Here is a 15,980-nt window from a genome sequence, read left to right as displayed (position 1 = left end):
CTATATTTACTTAAAACTAAAGCTTGAGCGCTCACGGAGGTGGTTATGCTCTAAAACTTCACCAAAGTCATTTTTTTTGAGTTATCAAGGCCTAAAAAAAAAAAAATAGACCAGAGGACAGGTGTTGCTGCCATGCCAGACCTGGAGAGCATCGCTGTGGTGAATAAATGATCGTGGCCTAGACTGTCAGCACCAAAGTCATGCTTCAGCTCTGTGTTCAGACCCCGTGGTATAGCCTTCATCTCCTCTCCCTCATGAGTTCGGTCTTTGACAGCTGCTTTCCTCACTCGCTCCTCCCGTACGCCGCCTTTCTGTCCATTCTTCTTGTCTCACTTTTTTTTCTTCTCTCCTCTTTTTATTCCCTCTCCCTCCGTCCTCTGCCGGGCCCCGCAGTCCAGCCTCACATCACCCAGCTGCAAAACGTGACAGCCGTGGAGGGCAGCGCCGCCATGATCTCCTGCGTGGCCGAGGGCGAGCCTCTGCCCGACATCTCCTGGAGGAGGGCCAGCGACGGCCATGCCTTCGTGGAAGGGGACAAGGTAGAAACTGCCAGAGCCTCCATCTGGCTCTGTGTGTGTGTGTGTGTGTGTGTGTGTGTGTGTGTGTGTGTGTGTGTGTGTGTGTGTGTGTGTGTGTGTGTGTGTGTGTGTGTGTGTGTGTGTGTGTGTGTGTGTGTGTGTGTGTGTGTGTGTGTGTGTGTGTGTGTGTGTGTGTGTGTGGGTGCACCCTTCATCCTGAAGCATGTGTTCGGCTGATGAGCTTGGGCACATAGGACATAATTTATACAGATATTATGCAGCTTATAATGTTCATATATGCTTCAGAATAGACTTAAAAAAGCACATATAGACAGCATTTACTGGACTTATAATATATTTATGACTAATAACTAGGGTTGCAAAGGGGCGGAAAGTTTCCGGTAAATTTCCGGCAACTTCCGGAAACTTTCCACAGGAATATTAAGCTCGGGAATTTTGGGAATTTTGAAAAAAACAAAACTATGCAAATTAAAGGCTCAGCAATAAAAACATCATTCAAAACTCTATTTTAAAGATGTATGGAATGCAGCACACGCTGCACGTTGAATTTCAACCCTCCACTGTGCATTCTTCCATCACATGCACAGATAACTCCCAGCATCCTTCACTCTACAGCAGGGCTATTGAGGCCTGCTGTAGTGTGCAGGACTAGTCAGGTAAGTTTCCATGATATTACTCGGGAAAATATATTAGCATGCTGATTGAGGATTGTTCATCTGTTCATCTAGCCTATTTCCATTGATTTATCCATCAATTGTAAAATATGTTTACAGATGATTCCAATTGTTTGGCTAACTATTTATATCTCTGGCATTGCATTAGTGATTTTTACAAACTTTTTTCTCATCTTATTCTACAGAACAATGCCACGTGCACTATCTCATGTGTGGAGGCATTTCACCTCATCCAATGTAGAAGGAAAGGCTGTGTACATTTGCAAATACTGTGCAAAGACCTATGTTAAGAATGACACAAAGATGCTGAAGCATATAGTCAAGTGCCCCAGAGTTTCCTCAGGGCTCAAATCAACCTATGACACAACAAAATGTTTGTATTTATGTCTGTATATGACAACGTAAATACAGTTAGTATAAATTACCCACAACATTTCCAGTTTATTCCCGTTAATTCCCGTTAATTCCCGCTAATTCCCGTATATTCCCGTTAATTCCCGTTAATTCCCGTTAATTCCCGTTAATTCCCATGGAAAGTTTCCAACTTTGAAAATTCCCGGAATTTTGCAACCCTAATAACTAACTTTGCATATGAACTGTCATACATACAGGGAAAGTTAGTAGTACAAATATTTGTAATATTACACACAAGTACACTTCTGAAGCTGCTGTGACCTCGATGACTGACAATCTTCACTTGTAATAGTTTCATACGCTGGCCTGTACATCTCTGAAAAGTGCATTCATGGGAAAAACAAAGCGACAAAAGCCTCACACCGGAAATACAACCACAACGTAAGTGAGCGACAACAGACGTTGACAATGAAACAAGCGGAGTAACTTACTCACCTTAAAATTTGATGCTTGTCTAGGATTAAGTAAAAACATGTTCCTCCTTGTGTTGTGGCTTTTACATTTGGGTCATGTGCATGTGTGAGAGTTCTATTCTACTGTAGTGTCAATAAATAAGGAGCATCACAATTAAAAGGTGATGTTTTAACTGTTTCACATCCTCCCGACACACACACATCTTTCTGACGTTAAGTATTTCCAGTATTCCTCCGAATGTGACATTACTGCAAGGCAATACTCTCGAGTAAAATGTCACCTTCGAATGGAACTTTCAAATCCAACCTTGTCGGATGCCATCCTTGAGTGTCACTAATGAGGATTTTTAAGTTTTTGATTAAAAAAAGATGTAATGGTAAAAAAAAACAACTCAGAGAAAAGCTGGAGCTATGTGGCTCAGAAGTAGAAATACATGAATAATGTTTTTTCTTTCTTCCAGCCCTATGGTGACCATTAAAATGTCACTATCATTTATCCGAGGGAAAATTGAGTATTTGTGTGAAGTATGGTTGAGTCCTAAAATAAATGGGCAGCATGAGCAGGTCATTACTTGTATATGTCCTCATCAAAATAAAGGCTGACATAATCACTCCCATCTGCCAAACAAGGAACGGTGGTTTTTCGAGGGATTCACTGTAAACAGTGCTGCTAACAATAGTCACATTCATAAGTCAATGCTGGATCCCATTTGCTTCACCACGCTATAATTGACACGTGACTTAGCTTCAAAGACTTTTATAATTTCAAAGCTGCTCATAAACCACCTTTACATTGATCCATGTGTTATTGCGTACAGGCGGAATGAAGGGAAATCAGCACACATATTTATTCTGATTAGCGCTCGGCACAAAGAAGCTCTGGGAGCCTTGATGTTTCCAGGGCAAACACGAGTCCTTTCAATGCACACTCTAATTTGTAGCTCTGTTTGACTTTGACTTTTTGTTTAATCCGACAAAAGAACCTGAGAAGATAATAAGCTTCAGTTGTGCATGTTTTTTTTTTTTTTTTTTCCTCTCCCAACATCCATTATTCACTTTGTCCACAAGACGAGCCTCGCAAATCAAAAGTGGAATGAGTCGCAGACGCGTTTTCCGGGAAGGTAATTACTCTTGAATTAGCTGCCATCAACGTCGGAAGCAGACGCTGTGCTTCCATCATGGCTTCAAAGCTGAAGCCTGCTCAGAAGGAGTCGAAGAAAACAGAAAAAAAAACAACGATGGCAGCCGTTCTTTTCCTCGGGGGGGGGGAAAAGGTCAACGCGGAGATAAATGAATGTGTGCATTGGCTCGAATCGCTCGGCTTGATAAATCACAGCCCAAAAATGAGAGTAAGTGCTTCTCTTCCCCCGCTGCAAATGCAATTATGGAAATGCGTAGTGCAAACGAACACACCTAAACATGCGCAGAGACAAACCCGGCCCGGGCAGCGCCAGGCGTGATGGATGGCCCCAGTCATTTAACTTTAAAGCAGGATGTTCCTCTCTCAATTTGCTCCCCAATCTGCATATCCACCCTCTGCCTCTCTTGTTGAGACATTAAGCTACAATGGGCTCACTTTGACTCGCCACATAACGCTGCTTCCATTCTTCCCATTCTTCGTCAACTGACTCTGTGACCCCCCCCCCCCCGCCCCCCGATGTTTGCAAGGAACATAATAGAAGGCATTTTTTGGAGTGTAATTATGAACTGAGGCAGGAGTTTGTCCATTGTTCCGCTCCTGTGGTATTGTTTTGATCCGTCGCCTCTGTTCTATTCATACAAAACCTCACTGGGGAGCTGGTGACTTTTGAGGAGACATATTCTGCTCATGCTCGGGTTCATCATTTGAGTAATCGTTATTACTTAACTGTCTCATACTGTCCATTGCTGCAGCTCCTCTCTTCAGCCTCTGTCTGAGACGCTCGGTTTTAGCTCTTGTCTCTTTAAGCCCCCCTCTACCAATAAAGCCCAGTCTGCTCTGATTGGCCAGCATTGCTTCATTATTGCACTGTTTAGCAGTGTGCAGTGCTATTTCCTGTGTGCGCGATCAATTGCCCATGAAGTTTTTACCATACACACAGACCGTCAGAAATCATCGTTATCATAACAGGTGATGTAGTTCTCTCTTTCACTGTTTAGTTTGTGTACCTGTCGCTGTTGCGCATGGAAAACAAGGATTTCCTGGATCCGCCCATTAATTTTCAAATCTGCACCAAAATTGAATTGGTTCTTTCCTGACCTGTACTGCATTCTTCCACCAATTTCATGGTAATCCGTCCTGTATTTTTGGAAGTAATCCTGCTAAATAACAGACAAACGATGTGAAAAAATTATATTAACTATATAACCTACCGGAGGCAAACGTATAAAAAAGCATTTCATCCTTTCAAAGCTTTTGCCTGTTGATTCACCTAATGTTCACTTCCAAAGAACTTTTGAGCCTTTTCCTCAGTTACTCAGGAGTCAAGCTTGTGTTGATTCGATCTCTCTTCAAAAGACATTTTGCACTTAAACCCTTGAAAAACCGACGCCCACGCCCGCCGAGGTGATTGTTTTCTCTCCCGTTTGATACCTGGTCACAGAAGCTGCCGCAAAAAACACAAAGAGAAACAGATCACAGCCACGTTGAAACCCCTCTGCACGCCCACGTTTGCCTTGGAACGCCGTAAAATGTTATTTTGTTGTCGTTATGACGATGAGGTGTTGCACTCTTCGTTAGAGTGGCGCAAATAAGAAAACCCAAAGTTCTCACCAAATTCTGAACAGTTAGAAAAAGCCGTTCTCGCCAGAATTGGACTTCCAGCCCTGTTGACATTTAAAGCTGACATTTGTAATATCAGAAAATTCCTCCAGCATTGAATTAACACAGCAACACAGGAAGGACAATCCCATTTGAGAGATTGCAGTTGCAATTTAGTTTCATGTGCTCAATGTAAACCCCCCCCCCACACACGTCTTATGGATCAGATAGGGACAGGACTTCCTATATTTTTCTCATTTCTTCTTCCCGCCTTTGCTTTTACTACCTGCTGCTGCTCTCATCTCCCCTCCAGCTCCCGTATTCCCTCGGCTTCCGCTTCTCCTCGCCTTTTATCTTGTGTTGGTCGCCGCTCACGTGTGTGTGTTTACAGTAAGCGTGTGACCGTGCCACTGCGGCGTGTGTGTGTGTGTGTGTGTGTCCAGGGGCGTGCGCGCGAGTCGCTGTTGTGTTCACGTCTGGCCGCTTCCCTCCGAGGCGCATCTCAAACAGGCTGTGCTTCAGGGACCGAGTCTGTCTCCAGACACAGACCCTGTCAGTTGGTGGTGGGAGAGAAGGAGGAGGAGGAGGAGGAGGAGGAGGAGGAGGAGGAGGAGGAGGAGGAGGAGGAGGAGGAGGAGGAGGAGGAGGAGGAGGAGGAGGAGGAGGAGGAGGAGGAGGTGTGAGGAAGTGTGGGAGTGGGGTGGCGTGTAATTTCCTGACTCAGAAGTTGCCTCCTGGAAGATTTCCTGTCCTCCTCCTCCTCCTCCTCTGCCTCCTCCTCCTCTTCCTCTCTCACCCCCCCCCCCCACCGACCCATCTCCCGCATTCCTATTCAACTCACACGCGCTCGCACACTCGCAATCCCCATTGACCTCAGCTGGCGACGCAAACAAGCAGAGGATGCGGCGGGCGACACAAAAGGGGATCCGGCGCCGATGCCTTTTCGAAAGCCGCTTCACCTCATTGGCCGGTAGTATTGAGGCGATAAGAGCAAAGATAAGCCATTCTTAACGGGATAATGCCCGAGCAGTGGATGAGCGACTGCATAAAGAGCGTGTGATTCACAAGAGGGGGCTTCACGGCCGAGGCTTACGAGGCTTAGACACATAATGAATGTTAGCAGAGGCAGGTGGGTGAGGGCTTTTCTTTTTTTATAGTCTCTGTTGCTAGTTATCAAAAAGCCCATAGCCGTGATTAAATGCGATACGAAAAACAACAAATACAACGTGGTAATTAAGCAGCTCGACAGGGGCTGGTAGGCGGATTTCATCACCTCTGGACAGAGCCAGGCCCTGGAGAGTGACGCTGATCTCCTCCACTCTTTCTCCGAGAGAGTGTTCTCCAGATGTATCAGCCGCCCGCCCCGTGATTTTGATTCAGCTGTTGTTTGCATATTCACAAGTCGGATGCCAGGGTAATTACAGCAACTCCGCCATGACGTGAACGCAGCTTCACCCCAGAACTCCAAAGCGGCTAAATATACTCACCAGGAAATTATGTTTTGCGATTCCCCGCGGCGCCACGTTGACGCGTGCAACGATTGTGGCGTGAATAAGGTCGTCGGGAAGGAAGATATTAATAGCAACAATGACGCAAGTTCACACAAACAAGAATATTGCCGATTACTGCTGCGACTACAAAAAAAACCCCAACGCACTGTGGGGTATCCCTCTGCTAAATAGGCTTACTGTGAGCCTGATTTGACTCTCAGCCTGAGCATTTTTTATTTCTTCTTTCTTTTCTTTTTTTTTTCTAATTCCTTTTACGGGGAACAAACTCATTTGAGTGCAATCCTACATTCTACTCTCCGGACTCGAGCTAAATAATTATATTCTATTTTTACTCCACTAAAAGCTGTTTCTCGAAGTTGACTTAATTGTCTCATTAGGAGGCAACAATGTGGGGAAAGTAAACTTGTGGCGCAAATGGATGTGTGTTTGACTTATACCCCTGGACGTACAGTGTGTAACACAAAGCTTGTGTGCAGTGTGTGGATTTGTGTGTGTGCTCATGCAACATGTACAGTACGTGTCTGCAGGATGACCCATAATGCTTTGCCTGATTGGTTCTTATCAGATACGACTCGACTACTAGCTGTTTTTTGCAAAACTGTTAGAGTCTGCTGTCTGTTTGGCTGGACCTGGACCTGGATTATTACTGATACAGAGCCAAAACACTTCTGTGCAAGGTGTTTAAAGTGTCGTTTAAAGTGTCAAACAACATCTCACCACCATATCCTTATTGCATCATGTTTATCCTCTAATTAACTGCAAATGTTTCTCTGCAGAGAACAAGTTGTACTTGCGTGGTTTGATGTCCTGGAACTCAGTGAATCTGACCTCCAAATCTTCTTCCAATCCCAAAAAAGAGAAACCCTGCTGCAGTCACGCAGCTCTCAGATACATCAACCCCCGAGTCCACAGGCGGCTCTGCTGAAAAGTCGTTTCTCGGGGGGGTGACGGAGGGTATCTGTTAGGTAACCGTCTGGAGGCTACAGCTGGATGCTGTCTGCAGCAGGGAAGCTCCCGGGGTGTTTTTTCTCATTACGAGTGAATGTCGATTGCCGGAATGATAGCCTCGTCTGCTGTAATTGACCCGTAGCTTCGAATTGATGCCATCTGTCTTCATACAGATGTAATGACCTTGTAATAAATCGACAGGGTTTTTCTTCTCTGTTTTGTTGCATGAACCCACGACTCTGTGTGACAAGTGACAGTTGCTTGCCACGGGGGGGGGAAGCGGGGTCAAGGGGCTGTCATTCAGTCCCGGCTACAGAGTTGGATCAGGAACTTTACTCTGTGGACTCAATCCATCATTTCTCCAGCTTTATACGATCACTGATATAAAAGTTTGGGTCTCGTTTAAATATAATATCTCAAGTAAAGTGCTAACAGTACTTAGGGATGTGAATAAAAACAATCCAATTCCTGACCTTTTCTGACCGAGGCGCTTTGTGTCTTCAGAGGCAGGACGGACGCTTCGAGGTCCGCGGTCGCCACGGCAAGTCGGTGCTGACCATCAGCGGCGTGCGGCTCGCCGACCTGGGCCGCTTCGACTGCGAGGCGCTCAGCCGGATCGGAGGTCATCAGAAGAGCATGTTCCTGGACATCGAGTGTGAGTATCAGGGTCCCTGTGTGTGTGTGTGTGTGTGTGTGTGTCTGTGTGTGTGACAGTCCTGCTCATTACAGTACGTAAACTTTAGCTTCACAGAGTGTTCTTCTTGTTTAACTCATTCAATTCCAAATTTGGCCTTAAATCTGACTTTAGATGTACAAACCTTAAGAGGAACTAAACTGTTTGAAAGTGTTTACCTTGTTTTAGATTAAATATACCCATAAATAGCAAGAAATGCATCCGGGCACAGAAAATCTCAGTGGGAAGATGTTGTGTGAGCCTCAGTGTAATTTAACATTCAATTGATCTTGTGTTCTGATCCATATGTTGTTGTTTCTTTGACTTTGTATCAGTTATTTTTTTATGTAGTTGCTTTTTTGTATTTATGCAAATTGAATAAGACAGTTGGATCCCCGGTCACTTGACATCAACTCACCTACTCCTCCACTCCCTGCATAAAGATATATATAGTATCATATTCCTAATGTGAAAATGAAACACATTTAAGTGAACCCCTTGCAGACATGCATGTACCAGGTTCATAAGTTCACCCAGTCTATTTTTCTTTTTGAAGATCATTATATTACTATAAACATAAAGCCCCCCCCCCGAAGCCCTGCGCCCACTGCACCACACACACAGCCCCCAGGAGGGTTAGTTAATAAGAGGATATCACGCTTAGCCTTTCACCCCTGGAGTTACAGCTCCCCTGCTTCCCAGTGAGCACAACCATTCCTCAGTGCTGGTTGTCGGGGGGGGGGTTATTTGGGACGGACTATCCCCTGCCTAATGAGCTCTGGAGCAGAGATCTCCATTTTGTCCCCGGAACGATCGCGCTCAATACGAGAGTGGGCTCTGCTTCGCCTGAACGAGACCGGAGACAGAAAGGAAATACATTTTTTCCCGGGAGCAGCGTTTTCCACCTTGAAGCTCGGAGGAAGAACAGAGAGAGGGCAGAGAAACAAACATCCGGAGACACAGTGAAGGGTGAAAGAAGAAAAAAAATGACTCCTGTGTCTCCGCTGTCATTTAGAAACCAATTTTCTCTTCCTCGGGCTGAGGTAACTTTTGGGTTCACGGATCCCCTTTAAAACCCGTTTTTTTTTTTTTTTTTTTGCATAGCTCTTGAAAAGTTGACACGTTGGGAAAGAAAGTTAGATGGCATCCTCATAAAGAAATTGACAACAAATCCCATATGCATCCACCAGCTCCCCAGCCATAAGGCAAAGTCGCTGTCATTAAACCGTAAACAGTTGACAACTCGGTCTCCCACTGCAGAGAGACACAGGCTGTAAGTGTGTGTGTGTCTGTGTGTGTCTGTGTGTGTGTGTGTGTGTGGTGGTGGGGGGGCTGAGCCAGCCATCGCTACTGAACTAATGAACTCATTTACTAAGTCACTGCAGGCTGCAGGGGGATAACACGTCCTCGGCTGTGACAGAGAGCCGGGCATCAATCTCTTTAATGGAATCCTGCAAGCGAACATAAAACAACCATAATGCCTCTCTCCGACCGAGCCGAGCAAGACCGGGGCCGGGAGAGAATCCACACGGCGGCTCGCCACGCCGCTCGTCCATTACTGCCCTTCCTATTTGCCGGGGCAAATGAGCTCCTGTTTGCATTTATTTTATTATTCTTGCGGAGATGATCGTAATGGAGATCTCCCCTCGCTTCCCCCCAGCGTGAGGCGGCTTCAATTAAATTTGAGTTTCTCTTTTTAAAATTGCACGGAGAGTTTGGGAACTGTTAATGAAACGCTTTTTTTTGTCTCTCTCCTTTTGAGGAATTTTTCGGGTTGAGCCTCAGCGAGTCATTTTTATGTCTTTCATGATCCAAAGCAGCTCCACCTTTGATTAAAGGGTTTTACTCCATGCCACAAGTTTTTTTTTTTTTTTAAATGCAGGTCTTGTTTTAGCCCTGAAAGCTCTGTTACCTTAAATGATATATGTCTTTTTTCTTTATGCCGCAGATATACCAAAGTTCCTGACCAACCACACCATCTTTTACTCGTGGGAGGGGAACCCGGTGAACATCAGCTGTGACGTGATGTCCAACCCTCCCGCCACCATGCTGTGGAGGCGGGAACGCCTCACCATCTCCGCGGAGCCAACCGCCAACACGCGGGTGCACAGCACGGAGGGCAAGTCTGTGCTGGAGGTGGGTGCCCCCCCCCCCCCCCCCCCCCCCCCCTGCGATCAAAACCTGAAACTGGGATATTGACCTGTTTACCAGCAAGTACAAAACATGAGAGAACGCTCGCGGTACCTGATCGATCCGGTGACGGACAGAGAATTGATCGGCGGCAACAAACTAGTTCCAGCTCCTAAATGAGGACGGGATGGGATGAGATTTGTCTTTATCGTCTCTCTCAGGAGCAATTTGTCTTTTGATTAGAGGGAATAAAAGGAACACAGGCGTCGCAGCAGGACACAGTTTGTTTTTACATTGTTAATTTTCCTGAGTAAGTGAAAGACGGTATTATTCTTTCTCTTTTAAACCACCTCAAAACCATTCAGAATAAATTTAAATATAAATACACTATATAACATAGGGTTTTTAAACAGAGTATATAGATACAGAGAGTATGTGTACTCAGTTAGCACATAGTAACATTGCACTTGCTAATTGGATATTATTACACTTAGACATGTTCTATTATTTTTCCCCTTTTTGTAAAGGGATAATCTCGATGTGAATAAAGAGCAGCTGTCTGTTTCCAGCTCTGTTTGAACCGCAGAGGTCAGATCGATAAGAAGCTCTCACGTGTTGCTCAGCTCATTTCACGGGCAAAACCAATTCCCCTATGGTTCGCTATCATAACAAAACCCTGCTGTTATCCTTACATGTACCAGCACCTTTTATCCTCGGGGTCAAGGGTCCCATGAATCTGATTGGACAGTGTGAAGGGAGACGAGAGAGACAGATGGCGGGGAATTTGAAGTAGACAGTTTGATGACCCAAATATTCCACAAGTTTAATAAAAGCTTGTTAAGAGTATTTAAGGCCCGGAAGCAGTAAAAGATGATGATCCAGGTGAAGTGAGTCACTTATGACACTAGGTCCTGTAAATTCTAAGTTTCTATCCCCCGTTATTTAGCACATTGTCATTTGTGCTATTGTAAATGTCAAAAAATAATTTGGATGGATGCAGCTTTAAGTGCATCAAACAGATCTCTACCGGGAAGCAGAAATGTCAGATGTAGTATCTCTCAATATCTCTTGAGGCAGGCACGGTGATGTCTGGCTTCTCTCCCGCATTTCAAAAACATGCCGATTGGGCTTCGATCGATTGAAGGCTCAGTGTGAACGGTTGTTTGTTTCCGTATGTTTCTCCTGGGATGTGCTGGTGAACTGTTCAGGGTCTTCCCCTCCTTCAGCTGGAATTAGGTCCAGCTCCCTGCAACGATTAATGTATAAGCGGTAGATGGATGGTATCTCTACGCCTTGACAAATACAACTGTTTGCTGTAGGTTGTATTTTTGGAATTCATTAAATGATTTTTTATGTAATTTCTTATTTTCTGGTTCCAGGTGACTCCGATGTCCGACAGGGACTTTGGCCGCTACAACTGCACGGCCAGGAACAACATTGGAGTTCGATACCAGGAGTTCATCCTGGCGCAGGCAGGTGGGTCTGCAGAGCTGGCCGCGGTTGTGCCGTGTGACCCCCCCCCCCTCCCAAGATTGTGCACAGTCAGGGACCCCAGACTTTTAGAAACACAGTAACTCTAACTACTACCGACTACTTTGTAACCCTCCACCTCTCTACTAACGGTAATAGCCTTATTTGCAATTCTCGTGGAAGATAAATGTCACTACAACTCGCCGCCCCTATTCAGGCTAGCCTAATCTGAAATAGTGCCAGCTGATTTACCATACCCCTCGCTATTTTCTGAAGGAGCCCCCTAATTTACGGTAGCGCGGGCTAATACACAATAGTGCGGTCCAATTATCTTTAGTGCAGATTGAATTGCTCTGGCTAGGGAGAAAAGTGGTGAGCAAAAAGCTGACCTAATATGTTGTCTTGCAGAAAACAATGTGTTCAGGAAGTTGTTCTGACTCTTTCAATTCTGCACACACACACACACACAGAGGGAAACGCACATACACACACTCATGCCGCTGTTGAAGTTTGAACCAATAACAGAGAAGTGCAGGGTAAAGATCTCAGGAGGAAGTTGAGCACCCGTCACCTTTTAAATGAGGCCACAAGCAAATGTGCGAACAACACACAATATGCTCTGAAAGAAAAGAAAAAAAGTAGTTAACATGTTGGTTTAGCGGTGAAAAGCTCCAAGGACGCGTGAGAGATGCGGCTGAGTGATGTACCTCCTCACCTCAAAATGAATTTTTCTAACTGTGTGTTAAATTGCCTTCAGGGCCGAGAGTTATTACAGCAATAATGTCTGTCTTTAGTTTGATTACGGCGACGACAGTGATGTAATAGGTGGGAGGCACAGGAAGTTCTGTCCGCTGCAGTAACTCAAACTTTGTTTTAAAAAATACACTGAGTTGTATCGCAGTTTATTACAGTGCTAGTTTTGTGATTTTCAGATCTGGAAATGGAGCGAGCGAACCCACAATCAACAAGTGTGAATAATTCAACGTGAAAAACACACGTCACCCCCTCTTGTCATTTCAGACGTGCCATCGAATCCGTACTCCGTGCGCCTCTCGGCCGTCTCCCAGCGGCTGGCCACCGTCACCTTCATGAAGCCCGACTCGCACGGCGGCGTGCCCATCAGCTACTACCTGGTGCAGTACAAGGAGACGGGCTCGCAGGAGTGGAGGGACCTCAAGTCGCACAGTGTTCAGAGTGAGTGGCATTTAGGTTTCCCCTTAACGTAAAGGGATAATCTCGATGTGAATAAAGAGCAGCTGTCTGTTTCCAGCTCTGTTTGAACCGCAGAGGTCAGATCGATAAGAAGCTCTCACGTGTTGCTCAGCTCATTTCACGGGCAAAACCAATTCCCCTATGGTTCGCTATCATAACAAAACCCTGCTGTTATCCTTACATGTACCAGCACCTTTTATCCTCTGGGTCAGGGGTCCCATGAAGGGCTTCTGATTGGACGGCGTGAAGGGAGACGAGAGAGACAGATGGCGGGGAATTTGAAGAAGACAGTTTGATGACCCAAATATTCCACCTGTATCCCGATCATGATTTAATGTTTATCCGGACGTCCCCCTTTTAAATTAGGGACAGCCATTAAATCCGGAGAAATAAAATGATGTGGGTCATTTATTAAGAGACCTTAACGATAAAATGGCGTCTAATTGACCCTAAAGCGAAGAGGTGGTTAAAAGCAGTGGTCAGTAGCAGGGATGGAGAGATATATTACCTACTTTCTGCCCCACGGAACATAAACTCACATCATGGTATCAAATATAAGTCACTGTCAGAGACCTTATTAGATGTTAACAGTCCACTGGTCCCTAAATATATGTTCATTTTCTTGAACTGATGGTATGAGTCTCGTGTTTCACACCTTCCCCACTGACTTCCACTCAGCTCTGTGAGGCTTGAAAATCTAATCGTTTTTTCAGATCTTTAGCTGGAAAAAGTAGGACTGAAAAACGTTATAAAAGGTGAAATTGCTCAGAAAATAGCTTCTCTTTATCATATCATTATAGCTAAGGGGGTTGATTTTCAAAAATGTAGGCAATGTGCCCTCTGTCTTGTTCAACATCACAATTTGTGGTAAATGTTTTTTGCATGGCAGCGCTTATTGAAGAGCGTGTAAAAAGTATAAGTATAAATACCCATCATTCTTTATGCTCTATGCTATTTAAGTACGTAATGATCAGTTCAAGGACCCGTGAGTGATCGGAACTTGTCATAAACCTATTAAAGAAATACAAATAATAAAAAATTGGATGCATTGCATATTCCATTTTCGTGACGTTACATGCTCCTCACGTGTCTGGTTTAAACCAGAATTTGGAAGGCGCACACCCCTCTTCCTCCTCCTTCTCCTCCTCTTCCTCCTCCTCTTCTTGTTATTCTTTTACGACTCCAAATTGTTTTTTCTGAGCCTGCTGGTGGAAAAACTACACCATTAAGCGAAGGATGGATGGAAGGAAAAGGGAAGCCAGAGGATGAATGCTCGGGTGATAAGCAGGTCTGACAAACCTGAGGGGCTTATCGCTAATATCCCTCATTTCAGAGTCGATTACAATATGGCGGTGGCGGTGAGGTGAATACTAACAAGCAGCTACAGTAGCACTAAGAGTATAAATTAGAAATATACTTCACATATCGAAGGAGAATGAGGTGCATGTTGAAAACAAAGGGAAGGAAACATCGGGGAAAGAAGAAAATAAACTTTAATTATACGTGTAATTTAGTTATATGTGTTTTTTATTTAAGATTAAGACTAAAATATGAAAACCATGAGCCAGACTAATTACCAAGCAGTCGAGGGCCGTCATATAATCATACGAGCCACTTCAGATACCCTCAGCAGAAAGTAATTCAATATAATGAGATGCAGGGACTCATTTGGTTTGAATGCTTTTGCCCAAATTGAAATGCCTACTTATAGCCTGGAAAGTAACCTAGCACGCTGGCAAATTGCGGTATTTGTTTTTCAGTTGTGGGACTAAAGAACTGCACAAGCACCTATTACCGTCCAAGTATTTAATTTGTGCGGAACTGACAAAAACAACAACTTTCACTCAGGCTCATTATGCCGCCGAGACTCTGCCCGGCTCCTCCTGATAGTGAAGGTTATGTAAATAGACTCTAACGACTTTACAATTTAAATAGGAATCTGTAATGTGGTCTGGTGATTCGATTTTTCTGTGTTCTTCAATAATCAATTTAGTTTTCAGGAGGAATTTTGAGTATTATACCTGTATTTCCATGTTGCTATTGATCTAATATTCAGTATAATACACAGTGATCTTATCAGAATCATCTCGTGTGCATTTTCTTTTTTGTTTGGATCGCTTTCTATTGTAAAGCAAAACTTTGAAAGGAAATATTATCCTGCATTATTCTTTTATAATAGTTGTGGAGGTTTTGTGCATTTTTTTGACTGATGAATGCTCAATATGTAATATGTAAAATAATTTCCAACTGATCCACTGGGGGTAAAAACACTTGCTTTCTGGCCCAGACCATAACGAAACCCTCTCATTTAATAATTTGCTTCCATTGCTACATGATTGATGGCAGCAGCATATTTCCAGGTGACTTGAACTCTGGCCGTGTCTCTTCTCCAGCGACAGTGGTGCTGACGGTGCTGGAGCCCAACACCACGTACGAGGTCCGAGTGGCGGCCGTCAACGGCAAAGGTCAGGGAGAGTTCAGCCACACGGAGACCTTCCAGACTCTGCCCATCCGTAAGTCTGACTCCCTCCTCTTCCCTGCAGCCCACTGAGTGAAACACCTACAAAATAAGAGCCTCTCATCTCCTCGGGATCCGATCAAATCTGTCCTAAAGGCCAGTAGCCCATGAAATACAGTCATAATTACTCTACTGCAATGGGTTTGTAGCAGTTAGATTGAATTAATTGTAAATTATTTGCACATTTCAGGAGTTAACCAATGATTATGTGCTGTAGATAGATGAAAAACAATGTAACCTATTCTAGCGTTAGACAGTGAACACTATGGAAAGCTATGGAATCACATTTTTAATTAAAAGATCAGAAATATATTTACAAATATCCTGCAGAATCTTTTTTACGCATCGACATCTTGGTAAAATGAGGCCTATTTCCCGTGCTGTGAAACTCCAGCACGTTTATATGTGAGATGGTTACAGCCTCATATTTCAGTAGATATGAATCCAAATTATTGTGCCTGTCAAATTTGTGTCTTGATATAAAACTGCAGCTTTGAAAAAAATTATTCACTGCCAGGGTTTTATGATGAGCGTTTTATTTATCCTGGCAATCTGGCACCGCTGGGTTGCAGTAAATCCAGGCAAAGCCGTAGAAACTGTGTTTCCACCGGTGGATATTATATGCAGCTGCAGAGGATGAATGCTCAAAAAAAGACCCAATTAGTAAAATACAGGGAATAATAAGAGCCTCCAGTCAACAATAGTTATAGTCCAGACAGTGGGAGTTGCCTTGTAATA

The 15,980-nt window shown here is 44.3% G+C and overlaps 1 protein-coding gene across 1 annotated transcript in view; it reads left to right on the top strand.

The window, feature by feature from the left end:
• Nucleotides 1–15,980, top strand: part of LOC132996861 (neural cell adhesion molecule 2-like) — a gene marked incomplete at its 5' end in the record, with an annotated part of 75,087 nt that overhangs the window by 32,104 nt on the left and 27,003 nt on the right. Inside the window, 6 exons of the mRNA XM_061067226.1 lie at nucleotides 394–539; nucleotides 7,744–7,894; nucleotides 9,861–10,048; nucleotides 11,422–11,518; nucleotides 12,533–12,706; nucleotides 15,118–15,237. Of these exons, the coding sequence (XP_060923209.1) occupies nucleotides 394–539; nucleotides 7,744–7,894; nucleotides 9,861–10,048; nucleotides 11,422–11,518; nucleotides 12,533–12,706; nucleotides 15,118–15,237 (876 nt within the window). The remainder of the gene's footprint in view (nucleotides 1–393; nucleotides 540–7,743; nucleotides 7,895–9,860; nucleotides 10,049–11,421; nucleotides 11,519–12,532; nucleotides 12,707–15,117; nucleotides 15,238–15,980) is intronic.

Source organism: Limanda limanda, chromosome 23, assembly GCF_963576545.1.
Source record: "Limanda limanda chromosome 23, fLimLim1.1, whole genome shotgun sequence".
Lineage (NCBI taxonomy): Eukaryota > Metazoa > Chordata > Actinopteri > Pleuronectiformes > Pleuronectidae > Limanda > Limanda limanda.
Note: the sequence above shows the minus strand (reverse complement) of the source record. Positions and strands in the feature narration are given on the sequence as shown.